Source organism: Mesoplodon bidens, assembly GCF_964165515.1.
Source record: "Mesoplodon bidens genome assembly, chromosome: 14".
NCBI classification, from domain to species: Eukaryota; Metazoa; Chordata; class Mammalia; order Artiodactyla; family Ziphiidae; genus Mesoplodon; species Mesoplodon bidens.
In genome coordinates, this window is record NC_138170.1 from 60,310,405 (window position 1) to 60,335,628 (window position 25,224).

The window sequence follows — 25,224 nt, forward strand, 5'->3', positions numbered from 1 at the left end:
AGTGGTTGAGAGTCCGCCTGCCGATGTAGGAGACACACGAGTTCATGCCCCGGTCCAGGAAGATCCCACATGCCACGGAGCGGCTGGGCCCGTGAGCCATGGCCACTGAGCCTGCGCGTCCGGAGCCTGTGCTCCGCAATGGGAGAGGTCACAACAGTGAGAAGCCCGCGTACCGCAAAAAAAAAAAAAAAAAAAATCAAAAGCCAATTTCCACAGTGGACCTAAAATGTGAGTCAATTTATGCACCTGACCTTTCAGGCAATTTAGAGAACGGTCTTTCAGTTAAAGGCAAAACAAAGTCAAACTGGTGGCATCTGAGGCTCAGTGACCCCATAGCATGTGCTTGATACATACTTCCTGAGTGAACAAATGAATGAATGAATAAAGAATTAAAGCAGCTCTAAAATGAAAGGAGCAGCCTCAGAAGGCACTTGTAGAGAATGCTGAGGAGAGGATCCTTCTGGACCCAAAGAGTCTACGACTGTAACGCTCTCTCTTCACCTTCCTATCCCATTATTTAATCATCTTAGCACTCCTACTCTGGATGGCTCTAATCTCAGGTGGGTCTGACCAGCTCTCCTAGACTCAAACACTTGTAAAGTCTTTCTTGAATAAGGGGGTACAAATCAATGAAATAACCGATCAGTTAATTAAAATGATATATTCTGTTCTATGCATCCCACTGTGTTGGGTGCCAACAGCTGTGTTAAATTTAGGCTAACTTTCAGTCCGCTGACATTAACAGTTCTGAGGCTTCCTTCCACTATACTAACAGAGCACTCGACGCTTCCTGCACCACTGTCGCTGCACAGGTCATTTCGTCTTGATTTTGGTGTGTTAACACTTACAGTCGCTCTTTTTCCTCCATTAAGCACATTACTGTCACATTAATCTTCCTAAAAGTGCTCATACTCCTCCCATCACTTATAAACTCCAAGGTCATTGACAGCACCATACTCTCCCTGGGAGGATGACTCATGAATCCTTATCTCCAGCCCAGATCTCTGAGTTCCAGACCCATAACTCCCATTTTTCCCATGATTCTCCACAGATACTTCAAACATAACAAAACAGACTCAATATCCAGCTCATGCTGCCTCCCATAAGGCTGCTTTCCTTGTATTCCACATCCTAGTATATGACACCACTATACATAGCCTGACTATCATGCCCCTGCCAAGCATCTATCTTGACAATCACCCCTCACCCCCAAATCTGGGCGTCTTCCTCTTCCTCATCCTCCAAAGTCAATCAGCCACTAAAGCCCACTGACTTGCCACCTTTACCCCTTCCATCTGGCTCCCTCTGTCCATCCTCTCTTGTCTATCTCCAATGCTGCTCTTCAATTCTCCTTCCCTTCTGTTGAACCACTCAATGCATTTCTCAGAGTTGGACTTGGTTCCCAATTCCTCCACAAAGCCTTCCTTGCTTCACCCCTCTTATGAATGTATAGCAGTTCTTATTTCTTATTTGTCCACTCAACATAAGACAATGATATAAAATACCTCATGACAATTTTTGACTATCTTTTCTCTAAAATATCTTATAGAGAAAAAATAATTAAATACAGCCTGAAATTAGAAAACTTTAAACATTACCTCTAAGTGCTTTCAGCTAAAACAAAGGAGGACTCTCTTAAGTCCCAAGTGTCTTCTTCCTTTTGCAAAATGTTCATTGCGTAGCTCCAAACAGGAATAAGTTCCACAGCACCCAAACTATTCCAGTAATCCACGTGATGTGTGATGTCAAACAAGTATATTTAAGAACATATTTTATGGATCCCACACAGATATCCCTTTGGCTAGACTCTGCCTGGTGACAGATCAGTGTGAATTCGGGTTGATTTTATTTTTCTCTAGAATCTCCCAACAAGGTCAGACCTCCTTGTGGAAAGGGCTGACTTTTCCTCAAGGATGTATGTCTGTCTTTGTAGGCCTCAGTATACTTATCGTGAAGCTATGTATATGAATGTTACTTAATGAGTTAATTACATCAAAAATTACTTAAATGACAAACAGCTCTACTTCAGTGTCAAATTTAATTTATCCAAAACAAAGCTCGAGTCCTCCTTAAATCTGTTCTTGCTCCTAGTAAAGAGCACTACAATTTGCTTAAACCCTAAATCTAAGAGTTCTCCTGGATTCCTCTTTCTCTCACCCCCACATGTCTGCAAGTCTACAACAAGTCCTCAAGTCAACAAGTCATCAACAAGTCTAGTTCCAAATCATCTCAAACCCACCCATCTCTCCACCTCCAGCTCTCAGGTCTGAGTCCCCCTTATCTCTTACCTGAACACTACCTGTGGATGATTTCCCATTCTTGCATCTTTCCAGCCTCCTCCCAAGTCTCTTCTCTATCATGTTCATTTTTTAGAACACATACCAAATTACATTACACCCTTGTTCACAATTCTTTAACAGCTTTCCTATGTACTCATCACAAAATCTACACACCTCATCGTTATCTAATACAAGGCGTTGTGTGACCTGGCCCTTACCCACCCGCACCCCCGTGACATTCCAGCCACACCGACCTTCTTGCTTTTTCTCGACATTCTTTCAACACACCAAGCTCTCTCTCAGCTTAGTGCTTTCGTGCTTGCAGTGTCCTCTGCATGGACTTCTCTCCCCTCAGATCAGCACAAGTTCAACTCCTTCTTACAGTCAGATTTCAGGTCAAATGCTCTTCCTTCATGGAAAATTCCCTGACATCCTTATCTAAAACAACTTCCCCAGTCAACCCAGTAATTCTCTGTCATATCATCCTGACGATTACTCTTCATAGCTTTTATCATACTCCATGATACTTTCCTGCTCACTTTTGTGTTTACTGTCACCCCTCCCCTTCTGAATGTGAGCTCCACAAAAGCTGTATCCTCAGCAACTGTAACTGTGACTAGTACATGTTTGGCACTCAATGAATATCCGATGGATGGATCGACAGATGAATGTTTTCTAGGGTGTTTTACATCCTTCTCTGAATCTGGCATGATTTCATATTTCTGATTACTTCTCGACTTTATTACAACCACTCTGAATTATAGTAATTTTTTTAGAAAACAAAAGCTACTAACCCCAACCTGTAGTCAGATGCAAACTTAAAAGTCCAACTTATTAACTGTATAATGGAAGTCTTTCGTATCAACTTTAACTACCATTACCAAGCCCGGAGAGGCCCCTCAAGCAAAGCCTTGTGGCAGCCACAGAGGCTGGTACTGTTTTTGTTAACGTGGTCCCCTCTTCTGATGGTGTATCAATTTAACTTTTGTGGAGCTCGGTACAGCATGTACCAAACCGATGATAAACAGGTAGTATGGCATTAAAAAAAAAAAAAATTTGTTAAGATCAAGGTGGGATGACTTGCAGTTCATTCCCTTTATCAGTCTTTCTCTTCTTCCTCAGAGAAACAAAGATAATTCTGACAAATTATTCCATACAAAGGCATGGCCGCCTGTTTATCCAGTATCCTATTTCCTCTAAATTTGTGACAAACTGACTTTATGATGATGTGTTCATTAAAATCCAGGACCAATACCCTCCCTTTTAAACAAATATAATACACAAGAACTTTTTTTAAATACCCTGAAATGGCCATTATTCTCCATAAACCTATAAATATGGTATTGAAATGCCTTGTAATGACTTCCACACATTCTAAAAATGTTGTTGTAATTATGCTTAAAATGCATGCTCAGAATTCGCTCACAAGACGTAGTACTGGGGACCCACCTTTTCTCATCACGCTCTGGCAAGAACACCAGCCCTTCGGCCCCATCCCCAACTGCACACATACCTTCACGTTACAGAATGCCCCAGAGAACAGTCCTCAAAGGAAGGCTTTAACTAGAACTAACTAGTCACCTTCTCGTAACAAACCTCAAGAACTAAGTCTAAACTTACCAGGTCATCCATCATCTCTGGACTCAAGCTTCCTTGGCTCTGCAAAATCACCCATGCTCTGCACAACCCTCCCATCCGAATCCTTCTACTGTGCCTTCTAGAACTCGTGGACTGTCATCACCAAAATCCCCTTTGCTGTCATTCTCCCCTCCAGATGGTTCCCTTCACCTTTGTGCTCTAATGGAAACCTGGGTACTCCTCCCTGACTGCTCTCTGTTCCCTGAAGTCCTCTCAAGTGGGGACGGCTTCACCGCCCACATGCCATAAATCCTGGGGGTGGGGTAGAGGTCCTCTTTGTTCTCATCACTAATTTCAGATCATTCTTCCTCTTCCCCTTAAAAAAATAACACGTTGTTTGCCTAAAGCACACGCAATCACATGATGTACCAACTACACGCAGGTGTTGCATTTATCTACAGAACTTCTGTCTCTGTTCCTTCCCTACTGACTGCTGCTGTATCCTTCCCAGCAGCAATGGCATGGCCAGTCACCATAAGCACTCTCTTGCATAACTCTCAATCTCAGTGCCCTTCTCTTTGTATCAGACTCATCAGGAAAAATCCTAACCCCGGTTAAATCCTAACCCTCCACCTCCACTGCATGCACCAGAGCTGGGGAAAAGCGCACAACTGTGCCGGCTGGTCTCCCTTCAAATTTATAACCTCAAGTAAGCTATCAGCACTAGCAGGCGACCCTAATACATTTCCCTACTTAATTCACTCGTCCTCCCTCTGAGATGTCTATTTTCCATTTCCTCTCCCTCCCCAATTTTTCACGCCCCTTCCTCCGCCTCAACGTCAGCTGATGACCTTGATTTATGCATCTCTGAGAAACAGGAACAACTTTGCTCCTCTCCCTCCTCAAAGACTTTGCTCCTGCCATCACCACCTTTCTTACATTATCAGTTTCTCCCTTTTTACTAGATCATTCTTGTCATCATTCAAATATGCTGTAATATCTTCCATATTTTTAAAGTCTCTTGACCCTAAATCCCTCTAAAACAACCACCTCATTTTTCAGTTCCACCTTTTGAGATGTTTTCCCATTTCTGTTACTCGTACTATCATTCTTCTACTCTTTCACGTTAGGAACCCCAGAATCATCTTTGTATTTTCATCCCTCCCTTGTCTGTTAGCAGATACTGCACATTCTTGCATCAAAATGGCGTGTTTCCATCTCTTCCTTGCTTTTCCCTGGCTATCCCCTAGACCAGTCTCTTGTGACACCACATCTAAATAACGGAAACAGCTCTCCAACAAGCTCCACCTGCAAATTCCTTCCACGCCCCCAAACCCCAATCTGCCTAACACTGACTTCTCCACGCTCTGCTGCCGGCTCACAAACCTACAGTGATTTCTGATAGCTCCTGTCACCAGGCCTAAGCTTCCTGAGCCACGGGGAAGACATTTCACCACCTGGTCCTGTCCTGCCTCCCCATCTTTAGTTCCTGTTACCTATCAACATAAAAACTTGCCCTTTTACAGGAGTTCCCTGGTGGTCTTGTGGTTAGGATTCGGCACTTTTATTGCCATGGCAAAAAATAAATAAACTTGCTCTTTTAGATTTATTTCCCAAGTGTCTTTTTTTTTTTTTTTTTTTTTGCGGTACACGGGCCTCTCACTGTTGTGGCCTCTCCCGTTGCGGAGCACAGGCTCCGGACGCGCAGGCTCAGCGGCCATGGCTCACGGGCCCAGCCGCTCCGCGGCATGTGGGATCTTCCCGGACCAGGGCACAAACCCGTGTCCCCTGCATCGGCAGGTGGACTCTCAACCACTGCGCCACCAGGGAAGCCCTCCCAAGTGTCTTTCATGTAAGTCACGCAACTCTCTCTTGTACATTTTATTCTTTTGTCCGTATCATTCTTCTTCCTGGAATCCATCACCATCCAAATTCCAAATTGTTCAGACTCCTCCTCTACCATACCTTATCATATAATGCCAGGTCACAATTTGTTGGCCCTAAATTCCTATAGCATTCCAAGTTTTCACTGCATTTATTAATGATTTAATTATATACAGTGATATACCATCACTAACTCTTTCATTTGCAATATATACTTGAAAAGAAGTAGAGCTTTTTCTTCAAAATTATCTCTCAGGAAAGGGAAATCCCCCAATATTGATTTCTTACAAGGCCTCAAATATTACAGGGTGCTTTATTTAAAAAAAAAAACAAGTACGATTTGTGGAAGATACATAAACCTTAAATGACCTCAACCAATCCTACTTTTGGATTATAAAGAAGCCATCAGACAGAATCCGTTAAAAAAAACAAGGGGAGGGGGCGCATAGAGAAATTTAATCAGCCACAGTAATTATTTATGAGGGAATGATGTCAAAATTGGAAGTGCTGGATCTTGTAAACAGCCTTTTCAGAAACACCTGAAAAATCAATACAGTCAATCTCCACACTGTAAAGATCAAAAATACACACCTCACTAATTAAAAATGTAACTGTCCTAGTTTTATGTGAAAAGACACCGTGTTTTGGAACAAAACTTCTTGTGGTAACTTGGATTCAAAATCTGCTTCATCTCCAACAACTTAGATGGCAATAAAGAGGGTGTGCTCAGAAAACAGTGTTAAATGACACGGAAATCAGCTCCAGCAAAGACAGTAACAGTGATGGTGAGGCATTTGAAATATGACTAAAACAGTTTTGTGAAATATAAGAACAGCAAAAAGTAATACTCTAAATTGTTGTATTATTTTATATGACGTGATAAAATCTGAATGAATAATTAATTTAATAGACATTTGACCACTTCATCTCTACCCATGAAAGTTTATACACTGAAGTTGGCAAAATATACTATTTTTTCAGCGGACAACGGGGGTGAAGACAGGGGGGAGCAAAGAGCCGCAAGACAATAAAAACGAGTTTGGTAACTGTGTTGTCTATGGCATAATGTGATTCAAAAAAGACTTTACATGATTAGACCTTGGCTTGTCAGTCTTCCACTGTGTAGAGCTGAGTTTTTCAATTTTCAAATTCAAGGACTAGAACAAATGTTATCTAAGACTCTCTGTGTTTCCAAAATTTTATTTCTGTTGTTTTCTATCATACTCTCTTTTAAAGATTCAGCAGCATTGGTAAACACAAAGAGAAATGCTATTTTAGAGGCTACTGCACATTTCCCATTCTTTACTATCATTTAATATGTCTGAGAAACTTAATACAATTCAAAAACTTCAGCCCTTGCTCTACTGCCCTTATAAGCTTGATTTTGGACTTGGAAAATCCTGGGTATTCCAAACTATATTACCAACTTCTCCATCTTTGAGCAGCATCATTGTAGAGACAAAAGGTATATTTAAGAAGGTCTCATTCAGTCTTCTTTCTTCCCTGAACAGAACCTGGGGCTCAGCAAGAGTTCAATGCTGATCAGGGGCAGGGCTGAGACTCAAGCCCATGCCACACCCTCTGTTAATTCTCGTGGTGAGGCACAGCACTCAGCTCTGGGCATGCCACTCCTAATTACCTGATTACTTCATATTTTCAATTCCTAAATTTCTTTTCTAGGTTTTATGCATGGATGTATAAAAGTTATGGGCCATGTTATTTTCTTGTTATTTTAATGTGATTTCTGACTTCATTCCAGAGGGGAAGCACCCAATGACCCATCCACACTTATATGATTTTGAGCCAATCTCAGCCTCCGATCGCCATTGCACAAATCTCCCACCTCTTCTAAAGAGATGCACGTTCTTGCCAGATGAGCTGCATTTCTAATTAGCGCTCTCCTCATGGAGCACCATCCTATGGTAAATCATGCGGAATGGACATGGTAACAACAGATGCTGACCTCAAGCATGCCACGTGTGAAATCATCCATTATGCAGAGGTGACCTAGGCAGGCTGGCACAAACTACCCTAGCCATACTACCGCAGCATGACCATTCCACCGCTTTCAGGAAACACACACGTTCGTGGACACACAGGCACACATATGCCATCACGTCCGTACCTAGTCAATTTTCTGCATCTTGTTTGAGATTATCAAAGCTGCCAATCTCTGTAAGCTTGTCTTTGCCTTTTCCAGCTCAAATACCATCACTGCTCAGAGTTACACAATGCTAACGCTTATGACTGAAAATGTGTACTTACCTTCAATCCTCTTTAAAGCTGAAAGGCACATATCCTTCCTTGGAAACTCAAAGGGATTGTTACAGGTTCGAATGGTGTCACACTCACATTTCCCATTGATTATATTGCAGCCAGAGACAAGGTTTTCATTGCATGGTTCAAAACCAAGCAGTTGGTCATCATCCCAGTTCTCATCTGTAAAACAAGTAACAACCACATAATGTTTGCTTGTTAGCTTCATTCAAAGCCCTGTCTGAAAGCAAAAATGTGCGAGGGGGCTTCCCTGGTGGCGCAGTGGTTGGGAGTCTGCTTGCCGATGCAGGGGACACAGGTTTGTGCCCCGGTCCAGGAGGATCCCTCATGCCGTGGAGCGGCTGGGCCCGTGAGCCATGGCCACTGGGTCTGTGCATCTGGAGCCTGTGCTCTGCAATGGGAGAGGCCACAACAGTGAAAGGCCCCCGTATCACAAAAAAAAAAAAAAAAAAAAAGTGCGAGGATGTCAAGATTAACATCCGATTTTGACACCTCAATTTACGCAACGCAGTTTGGCTGCAATTTTACAAATGAATGAAACCCAACCTCCTAGTAAATGAGAAGACTGAAATATAGCCATACACGTCAAAATTAACTAGCTATATATACAAACGTTTCTGATCAAAAACCACTACTCCTCTGATGTGTTATTCCAGAAACAATTGAGATTCCTTTAAATTTCTTAATTTTAAACAAAGATTCCAGGATTTTCCCATGTTCAATAAAACTACATCTGTCAATCTACAAAATTATTCCAAAAAACCCCCAAATTTTTTACCCCATCTGGTAGAGATGAGCTTCAGGTTTAAAACAACTCTGCAACTTCATGTATCAAGGCAGTGCTAATAAATGTAACCAGACACCACCCAAGGAGTCAGGAATGGGATACAACAGAGGAGATGCCCTCCAATGCACTTCAGTACAAATGCTAATGTCCATTACTGCCCACAACCAAAGCCAGAAACAACAACAAACAAAACTAAGGGCTACAGCCTAGTAAGAGGCTGAGGCCGTCAAAGTCTGCGGCTAACACCATATCAGTGTCCTGGGTCATGGAATGGAGTTGACTGTAAGAAATAAAGTGGATTTTAAAACCAACTTTCATGGGAACCAGTTCAGACAAATGAAACAAACATGCCAGAACCACAGCAAGACTCAATCCTTAATAATATTCCTCAGAGTTGAAATGCCGCTTGTAGGAAACCAGACTATTTCTCTGAGTCTCTGTGATGTTATGAGTTTTCCCCCCTCTTAACATTATCTTTAATAGATACTTTATCACACCTTAACTGGGCACTGACTATTAAATAGTAAACATGTTTCTGATAACCATATCTGGAGAGAATCTTTTAAAAGTGCTTGAATTTAAGATACTTAAACTTGCTGCTCAAAGTAAGGCAGGTATAAAGACATCTTAAGAATGTGTTTTCACAAAAGACAGCGCAAACGAATGGCTATAATTTTTATAAGGCTAACTTTTCCTTCTGGTGACATCGCTGACTTACTGCCTAAGTCAGGAAAAGACTGTTCTCCCTCACTGAAATAAATAATTTTCTTGTCAAGGGGTCTTTAGAAGGATATCATTTACAAAATAAAGAGCTTCAGGGTGATTATTTGAAAAGGGAGAATAGAAAATCTCCTGTGTTTTCATTTCAGAAGATCAGGCTCTCTTATTTGATCAAAGCTTCATCTCTTAGGAAAACAATTTTAGAAGTTTAAACAAAAACACAAGGTATCTGTTTTAAGATTTTCCTATTTAGCCTGTATTTGGTCTTTAGAAATGACAGGTATATAACATGTATACACACAAAGGAACATTCCTATCTTCAACACGACAGTGAAATTACTAAATTACTTTGAAAGGAAAACCAGAATAGAATATACTGAAACAACTCAACACGGTAAACTAGGTGATCATTTAGTCTTTGATTATAACACGTAACAAAATGGCTCACGTAAACAATTTCTTATCTCTATGTTTAATTGTTGACATGTTATTAGTACCACCAGCCTAATATAGTACAGCAAAATTTACCATAAAGAAATTCTTTTTACCGTATATTCAAATTTGTAATTCAAAATTAGTTCAACCCTAGGAACCTAAAAATCAGTAAGAAACTCAAGCAACATTTGAACCACTGAAAAACTGCATTTCTCCTCTTTCCCATCCCATATTCCAAGAAGAAATCTTTACTGCTATCTTTGTAAATATATGCAGTTAATGTATCACCAAATCAACTGGATTCTGATGCAGATTTTTTTTTTCCACAATAAACATCCCTTCCCTCCATCGTAACTGGAACTCCCTGAAGACATCACTCTCCTGAACCACTGCGGCATCCTCTAACCTGTCTCCTTGCACTCCCCCATTTCCCACACTGTCAACCAGCATCATCTTCCTCAAAAGACAAGCCTGCTCATTGGTTCTCTCTTGCCAACAAGAAAAAGTCCAAACTTCTTATTGTATAATACAAGGTTCTTCATGATACAGCTTGTACCTACTTGTACAGACTCATCGTGCACCAATCCCTCACACATCCTAACGCTCCAATAAGCACACAGATTCTCACTACAAACCCTCAATAAATGCTCCCATGCCTTTGCTCCCAGAATATCATCGCCTGGAACACCTCCTTCCCTCCTTCCTCTGATAACTCCTATTCATTTTTCAAGACCCAAGTCAAATGTTACCTCTTGGAGAAGTCTTCTCTAACTCTGAGCTCTCTATCCTCCACGCTCCTACAAACACCTGTGCACACCTCTTACCCTTTCTAATAATGGTTTCATGCAAGTCTAACTTCCCCATTAGACAGAGTCCTCATGTGCAGGAGGAGCCAGGTCTTAACCAACTTTGAACCCCCTTAACCCCAGGACTTAGTACAAGCGTTCAGTAACTCTATCTAGTTTTCCATGTCACTGGTATGATCAATGCTGTTGACTATGCTTTTTTTTTTTTTTTTGCGGTACACAGGCCTCTCACTGTTGTGGCCTCTCCCGTTGCGGAGCACAGGCTCCAGACGTGCAGGCTCAGCGGCCATGGCTCACGGGCCCAGCCGCCCCACGGCATGCGGGATCTTCCTGGACCGGGGCACAAACCCGTGTCCCCTGCATCAGCAGGCGGACTCTCAACCACTGCGTCACCAGGGAGGCCCTTTTTTTTTTTAAACAGAAAATGTCTTGTAAACAAATGCATAGATGTATAACAAGGAAAACATGTTTCATTATAATGAACATGTTTACATAGTAAAAATCTTATTCAAAAACCTTATTAGTGAAGCATTAATGAGGCAGGCATTTTGAAGAAATGCTCAGACATACTTTGGTACCTTTCTCTCTAGGCATCAACTGTCATTAGTCTCTTTCCCAGTTCAGCTCTAGACTTCAGCCTCTTATCAGCTGGCTGACATCAACAGCCCCTCCAAGAAGTCCATCTCAGGGCCAATTTGTTTTCACTGCCAGATGTTTTTCTCTGCCTCCCCACAGGAAGACCATATCCCCTGAGTGTGGAATCAGAATTAAAAGGCAACTTCCCTTAATGCCCTCTCCAGCTCCTTACTGTTCTCAGCAGAAGCCTCTTGGCAACAGCGACAGGCTGCACCTGATCGATCGTGCACAGGTAAGCCTGACCATCCCCTCAGGAAATGTCATGGCCACCCTGTCCAGTCAGGAGGCATCTGACTCTAAAGCGAAAAATGTCTTACATGCTCTTATTTTCTTTTTTGAGAGGAAACCCTTTCAATTCTATGCCCCCCATCCTAATCAATATTTTGTTTTTCTTCTTGGCAAACAGTTCCCTTAGCAACCACTGCTTTATAGGATCAAGTACAACATGTTTATGAGACAAATGCTTTTATGTTTTTCTATTACAGAACATTATACTTTAATGTAACAGCCATCCAACAGGGATTGAAAGCAAAAATTTAGTGAAGTCTGATTATACAGAAATCAAATCTGAGCCCAACAGTGCCGCTGACAGCACTTGGCAAATTTGATGTTTTAAAATCTCTTTTCCTAAGTAAATCCACATATACAGCACAAGAATCAAGGTTCTGATTCTGATATAGTTTCTGATTTCTCCTTGGACAAGTCAGGACTTTAAGAACAAGGTGGGGGGTGGATTAAAAACAGGAGTACTGCCCTTTAACTATATAAAGTAGTTTTTTCTTAGTGCTCTCCATAGGACAAGATGCAGTCTCCGAGCCTGAAAGGTCCAGATAATTGAGATACCTGTGCAAATGTATTTTTAAGTTTGTAACTTCTGCAAGATACCAAATCCGAATGTGATTTTCTCTATATACAAAATGAAAGAAATGTGATAATTTCATGTATGAATTAGAATTCATGCATGTTCAGATATATGCAAATATGTGAGTACTCCAGCAAAGAGTCAGTTATAACTAACTGCTAACCTGACATCTCCACTTGGATATTTAGAAGAAACCAGGAAATGATATTTTTTTTTTTTTTTCTTTTTGCGGTATGCGGGCCTCTCACTGTCGTGGCCTCTCCCGTTGCGGAGCACAGGCTCCGGACGCGCAGGCCCAGCGGCCATGGCTCACGGGCCCAGCCGCTCCGCGGCATATGGGATCCTCCCAGACCGGGGCACGAACCCGTATCCCCTGCATCCGCAGGCGGACTCCCAACCACTGCGCCACCAGGGAGGCCCAGGAAATGATATTTTACCTCGAGACAACCGTGGGACTTAAGTAGGCAGAATTATTTCATGCATTCTTCCCATTTCATTCCAGAGAATATTCACAAGATGTATAATCAAGGGTTGAAATTTAATAAAATTAATAACTTGTACTGATTCAATAAAGGGCATTCTTAAAGGAAACTGATTTTTTTCCCAACATCTTTATTGGACTATAATTGCTCTACAATGGTGCGTTAGCTTCTACTGTATAACAAAGTGAATCAGCCACATGTATACACATATCCCCATATTCCCTCCCTCTTGCGTCTCCCTCCCACCCTCCCTATCCCACCGCTCTACGTGGTCACAAAGCACCGAGCTAATCTCCCTGTGCTATGCAGCTGCTTCCCACCAGCCATCCATTCTACATGTGGCAGAGTATGTCCATGCCACACTCTCACCTCGTCCCAGCCCACCCCTCCCCCTCCCCATGTCCTCAGTCCACTCTCCACATCTGTGTCTTTATTCCTATCCTGCACATAGGCTCTATAGAACTTTTTTTATTTTTAGACACCATATATATGTATACACATACGGTATTTGTTTTTCTCTTTCTCACTTACTTCACTCTGTATGACAGACTCTAGGTCCATCCACCTCACTACAAATAACTCAATTTCATTTCTTTTTATGGCTGAGTAATATTCCATTGTATACATGTACCACATCTTCTTTATCCATTCATCATCAGGTGTTGACAGACAGTTAGATTGCTCCCATGTCTTGGTTATTGTAAATAGTGCAGCAATGAACAATGTGGTACGTGATTCTTTCTGAAGTATGTTTTTTTCACTGGTATATATGCCCAGTAGTGGGACTGCTGGGTCATATGGTAGTTCTACCTTTAGTTTTTTAAGGAACCTCCAAACTGTTCTCCATAGTGGCTGTATCAATTTACATTCCCACCAACAGTGCAAGAGGGTTCCCTTTTCTCCACACCCTCTCCAGCATTTATTCTTTGTAGAGTTTTTGATGACGGCCATTCTGACTGGTGTGAGGTGATACCTCACTGCAGTTTTGACTTGCATTTTTCTAATGATTACTGATGTTGAGCATCCTTTCATGTGTTTGTTGGCAATCTGTATATCTTCTTTGGAGAAACGTCTATTTAGGTCTTCTACTCGTTTTTGGATTGCGTTGTTTTTTTCGTATTGAGCAGAATGAGCTGCCTGTATATTCTGGAGATTAATCCTTTGCCAGCTGCTTTGTTTGCAAACATTTTCTCCCATTCTGAGGGTTGTCCTTTCGTCTTGTTTACGGCTCCCCTAGCTGTGCAAAAGCTTTTAAGTTTCATCAGGTCCCATTTGTTTATTTTTGTTTTTATTTCTCTTTCTCTTAGGAGGTGGGTCAAAAAGGACCTTGCTGTGATTTCTGTCATAGAGTGTTCTGCCTATGTTTTCCTCTAAGAGTTTTAGAGTCTCTCGTCTTACATTTAGGTCTTTAATCCATTATGAGTTTATTTTTGTATATGGTGTGAGGAAGTATCCTAATTACATTCTTTTACATGTAGTCCAGTTTTCCCAGCACCACTTACTGAAGAGGCTGTCTTTTCTCCATTGTATATTCTTGTCTCCTTTATCAAAGATAAGGTAACCAGGGGCTTCCCTCGTGGTGCAGTGGTTGAGAGTCCACCTGCTGATGCAGGGGATGCAGGTTCATGCCCCGGTCCGGGAAGATCCCACATGCCGCGGAGTGGCTGGGCCCGTGAGCGATGGCCGCTGAGTCTGCACGTCCGGAGCCTGTGCTCCACAACGGGAGAGGCCACAACAGTGAGAGGCCCGCGTACCGCAAAAAAAAAAAAAAAAGATAAGGTAACCACATGTGTGTGGGTTTATCTCTGGGATTTCTATCCTGTTCCATAGATCTATATTTCTGTTTTTATACCAGTACCAGACTGTCTTGATTACTGTAGCTTTGTAGTATAGTCTGAAGTCTGGGAGCCTGATTCCTCCAGCTCTGTTTTTCTTTCTCAAGACTGCCTTGGCTATTCGTGGTCTCTTGTGTTTCCATACAAATTGTGAACTTTTTTGTTCTAGTTCTGTGAAAAATGCCATTGATAGTTTGATAGCGATTGCATTGAATCTGTAGATTGCTTTGGGTAGTACAGTCATTTTCACAATGTTGATTTTTCCAATCCAAGAACATGGTATATCTCTCCTTCTGTCTGTATCATCTTTAATTTCTTTCACCAGTGTCTTATAGTTTTCTGCATTCAGGTCTTTTGTCTCCTTAGGTAGGTTTATTCCTAGGTATTTTATTCTTTTTGCTGCAATGGTAAATGGGAGTGTTTCCTTAATTTCTCTTTCATATTTTTCATCATTAGTGTATAGGAATGCAAGAGATTTCTGTGCATTAATTTTGTATCCTGCTACTTTACCAAATTCATTGATTAGCTCTAGGAGTTTTCTGGTAGCATCTTTAGGATTCTCTATGCATAGTAGCATATCATCTGCAAAAATGTGACAGCTTTACTTCTTCTTTTCTGATTTGGATTCTTTTTATATCTTTTTCTTCTCTGTTTGCTGTTGCTAAAACTTCCAAAGTTATGTTGAATAACAGTGGTGAGAGTGGGCAACCTTGTCTTGTTCCTGATCTTAGTGGAAATGGTTTCAGTTGTTCACCACTGAGAACGATGTTGGCTGTGGGTTTGTCATATATGGCTTTTATTATGTTAAGTTCCCTGTATGCCTAGTTTCTGGAGCGCTTTTATCATAAATGGGTGTTGAATTTTGTTAAAAGCTTTTTCTGCATCTATTGAGATGATTATATGGTTTTTCTCCTTCAATTTGCTAATATGGTTTATCACATTGATTGATTCGTGTATATTGAAGAATCCTTGCATTTTGGGGATAAACCTAACTTGATCATGGTGTATGATCCTTTTAATGTGCTGTTGGATTCGTTTGCTAGTACTTTGTTGAGGATTTTTGCATCTATGTTCAACAGTGATATTGGCCTGTAGTTTTTTTTTGTGACATCTTTGTCTGGTTTTGATATCAGGGTGATGGTGGCCTCGTAGAATGAGTTTCAGAGTGTTTCTCCCTCTGTTATATTTTGGAAGAGTTTGAGAAGGATAGGTGTTAGCTCTTTTCTAAATGTTTCACAGAATTCACCTGTGAAGCCATCTGGTCCTGGGCTTTTTGTTTGTTGGAAGATTTTTAATCACAGTTTCAATTTCAGTGCTTGTGATTCGTCTGTTTATATTTTCTATTTCTGCCTGGTTCAGTCTCAGAAGTTTGTGCTTTTCTAAGAATTTGTCAATTTCTTCCAGGTTGTCCATTTTATTGGTAAATAGTTGCTTGCAGTAATCTCCATGATCCTTTATATTTCTGCAGTGTCAGTTGTTACTTCTCCTTTTTCATTTCTAATTCTGTTGATTTGAGTCTTCTCCCTTTTTTTCTTGATGAGTCTGGCTAATGGTTTATCAATTGTGTTTATCTTCTCAAAGAACCAGTTTTTGGTTTTATTGGTCTTTGTTATCATTTCCTTCATTTCTTTTTCATTTATTTCTGATCTGACTTATGATTTCTTTCCTTCTGCTAACTTTGGGGTTTTTTTGTTCTTCTTCCTCTCATTGCTTTAGGTATAAGGTTAGGTTGTTTATTTGAGATGTTTCTTGTTTCTTGAGGTGGGATTGTATTGCTATAAACTTCCCTCTTAGAACTGCTTTTGCTTCGTCCCATAGGTTTTGGGTCATTGTGTTTTCATTGTCATTTCTTTCTAGGCATTTTTTGATTTCCTCTTTGATTTCTTCAGTGATCTCTTGGTCATGTAGTAGTGTATTGTTTAGCTTCCATGTGTTTGTATTTTTTACAGTTTTCTCCCTGTAATTGATATCTAGTCTTAAGCATTGTGGTCGGAAAAGATACTTGATATGATTTCAATTTTCTTAAATTTACCAAGGCTTGATTTGTGACCCAAGATGTGATCTATCCTGGAGAATGTTTCATGAGCACTTGAGAATAATGTGTATTCTGTTGTTTCTGGATGGAATGTCCTATCAATATCAATTAAGTCCATCTTGTTTAATGTATCATTTAAAGCTTGTGTTTCCTTATTTATTTTCACTTTGGATGATCTGTCCATTGGTGAAAGTCAGTGTTAAAGTCCCCCACTATGACTGTGTTACTGTCGATTTCCTCTTTTATGGTTGTTAGCATTTGCCTTATGTATTGAGGTGCTCGTATGTTGGGTGCATAAAGATTTACAATTTTTTATATCTTCTTCTTGGATTGATCCATTGATTATTATGTAGTGTCCTTGTTTGTCTCATGTAATAGTCTTTATCTTAAAGTCTATTTTATTTGATATGAGAATTGTTACTCCAGCTTTCTTTTGATTTCCATTTGCATGGAATATCTTTTTCCATTCCCTCACTTTCAGTCTGTATGTGTTCCTAGGTCTGAAGTGGGTGTCTTGTAGACAGCATATATACGGGTCTTCTTTTTGCATCCATTCAGCCAGTCTATGTCTTTTGGTTGGAGCATTTAATCCATTTACATTTAAGGTAATTATCAATATATATGTTCCTATTACCATTTTCTTAATTGTTTTGGGTTTGTTATTGTAGGTCTTTTCCTTCTCTTGTGTTTCCTGCCTAGGGAAGTTCCTTTAGCATTTGTTGTAAAGCTGGTTCGGTGGTGAATTCTCTCAGCTTTTGCTTGTCTGTAAAGGTTTTAATTTCTCCATCTAATCTGAATGAGATCCATGCTGGGTAAAGTAATCTTGGTTGTAGGTTTTTCCCTTTCATCACTTTAAATATGTCCTGCCACTTCCTTCTGGCTTGCAGAATTTCTGCTGAAAGATCAGCTGTTAACCTTATGGGGATTCCCTTATATGTTATGTGTTGCTTTTCCCTTGCTGCTTTTAATATTTCTTTTGTATTTAACTTTTGATATTTTGATTAGTATATGTCTGGGCGTGTTTCTCCTTGGATTTATCCTGTATGGGACTCTCTCTGCTTCCTCTACTTGACTGACTATTTCCTTTCCCATATTAGGGAAGTTTTCAACTATAAGCTTTTCAAATATTTTCTCAGTCCCTTTCTTTGGTCTTCTTCTTCTCAGACCCCTATTATTTGAATGTTGGCACATTTAATGTTGTCCCAGAAGTCTCTGAGACTGTCCTCAATCCTTTTCATTCGTTTTTCTTTATTCTGCTCTGCAGTAGTTATTTCCACTATTTTATCTTCCAGGTCACTTATCCGTTCTTCTGCCTCAGTTATTCTGCTATTGATTCCTTCTAGAGAATTTTTAATTTCAGTTATTGTGTTGTTCATCATTGTTTGTTTGCTCTTTAGTTCTTCTAGGTCCTAGTTAAACATTTCTTGTATTTTCTCCATTCTATTTCCAAGATTTTGGATCATCTTTACTATCATTACTCTGAATTTTTTTTCAGGTAGACTGCCTATTTCCTCTTCAATTGTTTGTTCTGGTGGGTTTTTGCCTTGCTCCTTCATCTGCTGTATATTTCTCTGTCTTCTCATTTTGCTTAACTTACTGTGTTGGGGGTCTCCTTTTCGCAGGCTGCAGGTTTGTAGTTCCCTTGTTTTTGGTGTCTGCCCCCAGTGGCTAAGGTTGGTTCAGTGGGTTGTGTAGGCTTCCTGGTGGAGGGGACTGGTGCCTGTGTTGTGGTGGATGAGGCTGGATCTTGCCTTCCTGGTGGGCAAGACCGAGTGCAGTGGTGTGTTGGGTTGTCTGTGAACTTACTATGATTTTAGGCAGCCACTCTACTAATGGGTGGGGTTGTGTTCCTGTCTTGCTAGTTGTTTGGCACAGGGTGTCCAGCACTGGAGCTTGCTGGTCGTTGAGTGGAGCTGGGTCTTAGTGTTGAGACAGAGATCTCTGGGAGGGCTCTCACCGATTGATATCACGTGGGGCCGGGAGGTCTCTGTTGGACCAATGTCCTGAATTCAGCTCTCCCACCTCAGAGGCTTAGGCCTGACAGCCGGCCAGGGCACCAAGACCTTGTCAGCCACACGGCTGGAGAAGATGGGCTAGGAGTTGATTGCCAGCCACTGCCCTGTTGTAGCTGTGTCTCAGCTGTCCTCAAAGGTCACCCAGATACATTGGGTTATTCCACCATTCCTCAGAACTTACACATGCCAGTCTGGGATTTGTAGATGTCCTCCTGATACTCTTCATTGAAATACCTTGCATTCATGGTGGTGAGAGATATGCTAATAGTGTTGGTTCTCTTCAGTTCAGAGACTGGGACAGTCTGAGCCTTCATGTGGCCAAGTCAGGAGCAGCTGGCCAACGGTCCCAAAGTGATGTCATGTCAGATTCCAAGAAGGCTTTCTGCACCACTGGAGCAGTAGTCCCAAGCAGCCGCTCTGCTCAGCTGTAGCACTCTGCGGAACTCGGTGGGACTGCTAAACAAGGATTTCTGCCAGCCCTAGAGCCTGACTTGCCCACCCAGGCAAGGAGCTGAGGAGAGCATCTCCCGCCCCTGTCTCACCAGAGAAGCAGACTGGAAACTGATTTTTTATTTGGTTTGTTATTTGGTTATTAGTATTTACTTTACTGCAAGTGCATAGCGGTGACTGACTAACACAGTTTGGGGCCATAGCCTGTGCTCATGCTAAGATGCCAGCAGTTTTACCAGCACTGTTTTTGCACCAGCAGTGCAAATGTTGACACAGAATAAAAGTAAATAATATGTTAATATTACTGTGAAAATAACTTTGACCTCATGTACTACTTGAAAATGTCTCAGGGCCCCCCAGGGGTCTGTGGTCCACACTTTGAGATCTGCTGTTCTAAACAGCGTGTCTTGCTGGTACCCTTAGGCCAAGACAACATAGGACCCAGGTTTGACAAATAACAAAATACTGGGTACCTCTTCCCCTAACAGTTACTACTGAACCATAAAAACACATTTCTCTAACGTGATTTTAGTTATACATAATTTGGAACAAAATGATGTCAGTATAATGCAGAAGGTGTGTTGGTTCATGTGTGATTTCCCCCAGCACATTAATGTTATAAAAACTTCAGGAGCAAGTTTTCTCACAATAAAAGGAAGTCTTCGCAGTTAAATGAACACCTTAAGAAAAGGCTTATAAACTTGTTACAATTCCTTCCTTTAGTGCAAGAAATGGCTGCTCTAGTGGCTGAACTTTCCACTACATTTAATTGTCCGGGGAGGTTGAATGTACAAATGAAAAAGCTAGAGATATTCTCCCGTGTTTAAAAAATCATGATGAAGACACTACCCCTGGGGACTTCCCTGGTACCACAGTGGTTAAGAATCTGCCTGCCAATGCAGGAGACACGGGCTCAATCCCTGGTCCAGGAAGATCCCGCATGCCACGGAGCACCTAAGCCTGTGCGCCACAACTACTGAGCCTGCTCTCTAGAGCCCATGAACCACAACTACTGAGCCCGCACGCTGCAACTATCGAAGCCCGCTTGCTCTAGGGCCCATGTGCCGCAACTACTGAGCCAACGTGCTGCAACTACAGAAGCCCATGCTCCCAGAGCCCATGCTCCGCAACAAGAAAAGCCCCCGCTTGCCACAACTAGAGAAAAGCCCACGTGCAGCAATGAAGACCCAACACAGCCAAAAAAACAAAAAAAACTAAAAACTACCCCTGGATCTTATATTTAATTCTGAAGAAACTAGTCTCCATTCAGAGTAAATATCTGTGAGGTCCCATGCCCTGAAGGAAGCAGCCTGCGCTCATGAGTGTGTAAGGCTGCAAAGAATGGGCTGTCCAGGCTCCAGATGCAAATGTTAAGAGCAGCTGACCTGAGTCAGGAGCTTTATTTGGATCCTTATTGTTTATATTGATCCTCTGTGTTCACAGTTCCATAGGTTTTCAGTGATCTGCCCCACCCCTGTTTTTCCCAACAGCTCTCTTACCTTTAGTGAAGTGAATGATTTTGCAAAAAAAAAAATTTTTAAGAGTGTACATGTGGTACCAAAGCAAAAACACCTGAAACACCTCTACTTCCAATAGTCACCTTCAGTCTAACCCTGGACTTGGTCTTTCTGTTCCACAGACTACTTTCCAATATTCTTGATGATGCCTGAAATTCCTTCTTTCCACAGCTGATATAACAGATTCTAAGTGCAAAGGCTACTGAGAAAGGAGTTGTGATCCTCAGGGTAGGAGAGGGGAAAAGGATGTGAAAGAAGAAGAGTCTTGGAAGACGTACAAAGACACAGCCAGCTCCAGGTCTGGGAAGCAGCAGCCCCGGGGGCTACACCCGCTCTGTGCCCAGGAGCTCAAGGAACCAGCCACAGCAACCCTGGCCCAAATGGTCCCAGATTCCACCTCTCTGCTTGTCAAAATATATTTCCATCTGCTTGCTGGTGTCTGAAATTCCAGTAACATGGAATAAAATGTTTCAGGTATGACTGCACTTATTGGACAAAGTACTGTGTGTTCATCTGAAATGTCCAACTTCCTGAAGGCAGAAGGCATTTGTAGACTCAGAGCCTTACCTTTTCTACCTCATATCAGCCTAGGGTAATGGAGTTTACTCCAAACCAAGATATGGCTACACCCCATTATGTGGCATTCCACTTACCAGAAACACACTATAGCAGATATTAAAAAGCAAGACACAGGGCTTCTCTGGTGGCGCAGTGGTTGAGAGTCCGCCTGCCGATGCAGGGGACACGGGTTCGTGCCCCGGTCCGGGAAGATCCCACATGCCGCGGAGCGGCTGGGCCCGTGAGCCATGGCCGCTGAGCCTGCGCGTCCGGAGCCTGTGCTCCGCAACGGGAGAGGCCACAACAGTGAGAGGCCTGCGTATCGCAAAAAAAAAAAAAAAAAAAAAAAAAGCAAGACACAGATTCATGATACACACTCAGAACCTCACAGTAATGGAATTCTGTTGGCAGAAGAGAGGCTGCTGGGAATATATATCAAATTAATTCTCCAGCTGTTCACATATCCCTGTGGCTACAGTAAGATGCAAATAGCTAGTACTGGCATCTCTTTCCATGGCAGCCTAGAAACTCCAGTGTAATGTAAAATTGCTGCTCTTAACTCCCCCAGCTCCTGGCTGGCTGGCTGTTATCATGCATTCAGCTCTGCTCAAGGAGGAATCTAATACAGTGAACTTTTCATTCTCTCTCCTTCCAGCTTAAGAGGGATGTTCCAAAAGCTAATGCTTCCCTTTCCCTCTCTTCCTCATGCTGTGATCAGTGCAAAGCAAGAAGGGCAAAATTATGGTTATCAGTAGAAATGATTCATGACATAAAAATTTGTCTTATAGGCATTTCCACAAAGTGAAACTATGTTAGGCATATGTATCTATGTATCAGAGTAGACCAAGCCTTAATCTAAAACAATGGAAATACTAAAATATGCACACAATCTTTTTTGAGGACTCTTAAACTGATGCAAACCTCTAAATATATAACAAACAAACATGACCACTGATTCATATTATGTCCAAGTGGGGAAGTCTTTGAAAAACAAACAGTACTGAACCAATTTACTAAATCAATTTATAGTAAAACATTTGTGAATGATAAGCAAATGTTCTATTGCTGTAACTGTTGTCAACACCTCAACAATACACCTATCAGAAGAGGACCAGGGACAACTATAGCATGTAAAGTCATTCGTTCAATCATTCTTTCTTTCAAACATTCATTCCTCAATCAGTTATTGGCATCTATTATACATCAAGAACTGAGCAAGGGACTAAGGATTTAAAATGCTAGGAAAGAGGAGTTTACAGTATAATTTCCCACTACTCTAACCAAAATCATACCAAGTATGTGAATAAAATGTCCCTAGGAATCTTGAAACAGAGGAAAAGATTAAGTAAGGGAAGGATAATTTCCTTTTTGATAACAGGAAGCTGGTGGGGACAGAGAAGAACTTAAGGAAAGATAAGCAGTATTTCTAGAAGGAATTCATGAAACAAGATGAATAGAGGAGAAACCAGGGCTACAGAACACAACTCTCCTATTTCACAATTTTGCCTAAATTAGGGACTATCTACCCTCAATTGCATATAGAAAATCAGATAGCCCAGAGGCCTGTTTTCCTGGAGAGGCCCCGGCCCAGGGTACCACAACCTTAGCTTTGTCATAAGAGTGACCGTGAACAAGGCATTTGGCCCCCTCGGCTCCAATTCATTTCATCACTAAAACGGAGGTGGGATGGATAATCTGTGAGGTCCCTTTAGACTTCCTCCTTTTGTTTCCTTGATTCTGGCATCTTAGTTGAAACTGTACAATGCTAACAATTTACTGGTCACAGTGTCAGAGAATCACACGCTTATGGTGGTCACAATTTAAATTTAAAATAATTTCCCATTTATCAGACCAGTTTAAGGTCTGGAAAACAATCACTGTGCAGAGTAAGGCAAGCCAAAGGTGCTTTTAATATAACAAATATCACTTTGCAGGACCTTTCTAGCACCTCCAATCCTAGAGGATTTACTGGCTGAGGTCCCAACTGATTAAAACAGGATTGACCTTGAATTGATAACTACTGAAGCACTGAGTCATGACACAGTTGCCTCTACTTCTGTATATATTTGAAAACTTCTATGATAAAAACGTTTTTTTTTATGGGAGGGGATTACGGGAAAATTAATCAAATACTTAAAAATGAAGAATAGATATGTCACATGTCAACATTGATGGGACACAGCTAAAGCAGTGTTTAAAGGGAAATTTCACAGGAAATAAGAAAGGTTAAAAAAAATGAGCTAAGCTTTCAACTGAAATTAGAAAAAGATCAACAAAGCAAATCCAAAGAAACAAGAAAGATGAAGTTAATAAATACATGGAGAAAATCAATGTAACAGAGATAAAAGCAACAGAAGTGATTAACATAATAAAAACTAATTCTTCAAAAAGATTAAGATATCTCATAAACGGCTTATGACTAACAGTCCCATATAGCATGTCACACCTCATCCAGGTACTTGGACATATAAATATATTTTTTCAACCAGTTTCTCTTTGGTGTGGTTTTACCAGGAAGTTAACTCAAAGTCAGAAACTAAATGGTTACATTTCTGAAATTTTTTAAAATAATCAAAACAGGATACTTGATTGCTCATGGAAACTCTTCCCTAGCTACAACTCGTCTGACTGAACCCAATGGTGTAGAACTCAACCCCCTTACATTTCCCCTACTTTGAGATTGAATCTCAATATTTTTTTTTTTTTTTTTTTTTTTTTGCTGTATGCGGGCCTCTCACTGTTGTGGCCTCTCCCGTTGCGGAGCACAGGCTCCGGACGCGCAGGCCCAACGGCCATGGCTCACGGGCCCAACCGCTCCGCGGCATGTGGGATCCTCCCAGACCGGGGCACGAACCCGTGTCCCCTGCATCGGCAGGCGGACTCTCAACCACTGCGCCACCAGGGAAGCCCTGAATCTCAATATTTTAAAAGGAAAATCTCAGGCCTTCTCCACTGGCCCATGCTTTCGCAGTGCTGGACTGGCCTTCTGGTCAGGCACATGTCATTATTAAGCAATAAAGTCTTCTCTGAGCATGAACGTTCACTAAAACATGTAACCCCTTGTTTAACCAGCTTCAAAGAATATTGGTTTTGTTATCAAATGTACTGCTGCTTAAAAATTGATACACCTTAGTTGAGGGAAAAATTATCTTGGAGAAGTACCTAATTCTTTCACATTTCCTCTCTTCATCTAGATTCTCTAAAAGCCGTCCTTAAAGCCAGGTGATTAGCCATCCCTTAGGTACCTGGCTCACAGTGTTTTATTCTCCTACAGAGGTGCTTTGATGTAAATAACACCTAGTGAGGGTGTTATAAGAATAGCCCTATCAAACTTCTTAAGGATACGGAATTGGGAAGCAACGGTCTCCAAAGAAAGTCCAACATCTGGCCATTCCAGTCTCTGGCACGGAACACAAAGCCTGTTTAGATTTGATCCCAGTCCACTTCTTCACCCTCATCTCTTCCACTCTTCCCCACTTACTACAGCAATGCTTCATAATGATGTGCTCCCAAATGACCCATACTGTTCCTGACCCCTGGGCTTCGCACAAGGTGTTCTCTCTGGTTAGAAAGCTGATTCTCTTCACCTGCTTTGAAAGCTCCTATTTAGTCTTTAATACTTTCTCCAGGTTTTATCTGCTCTATAGGGACTAAATCAAGAACTGTCTCCTCTGTAGGAGTTCTGTTCTACAGCCATTAAAATTATTTCACTTACGGCAGTATAATGAAATTGCTCATCTAATCTCCACCAGAAAGTGGGTTCTTTTTATCACTGGGCTACCGTAGGGCTTGCAAATAGTAGCTTAGCAAAATAAACATCTGCAGAAGGAATAAACAGGAACAGGAGGACCTGAACTTAAGCAAAGCAATCTGAATCTTTAAGTGCCAAACTTTTTCTGGAAAGTAAGTTCGGTGGTAGGAAGAAAGTCAATTATTCAGAAATAACTGAGAAACATCTTTGGATCTCGGTCTTCCTACTTCTGAAATATTAATACTAACTCAAGTTTTCTTTTAGCCTCAACATTTTATTACCCAACACTTCCACATATCAAATATTTACATGTAAAG

At 41.3% G+C, this 25,224-nt stretch overlaps 1 protein-coding gene across 3 annotated transcripts in view; it reads right to left on the reverse strand.

The window, feature by feature from the left end:
* Window positions 1–25,224, reverse strand: part of CRIM1 (cysteine rich transmembrane BMP regulator 1) — a 207,038-nt gene that overhangs the window by 149,620 nt on the left and 32,194 nt on the right. For all 3 annotated transcript variants that reach the window (XM_081253960.1, XM_081253959.1, XM_081253958.1), the window contains exon 2: window positions 8,007–8,180. In XM_081253960.1, the coding sequence (XP_081110086.1) occupies window positions 8,007–8,180 (174 nt within the window). The remainder of the gene's footprint in view (window positions 1–8,006; window positions 8,181–25,224) is intronic.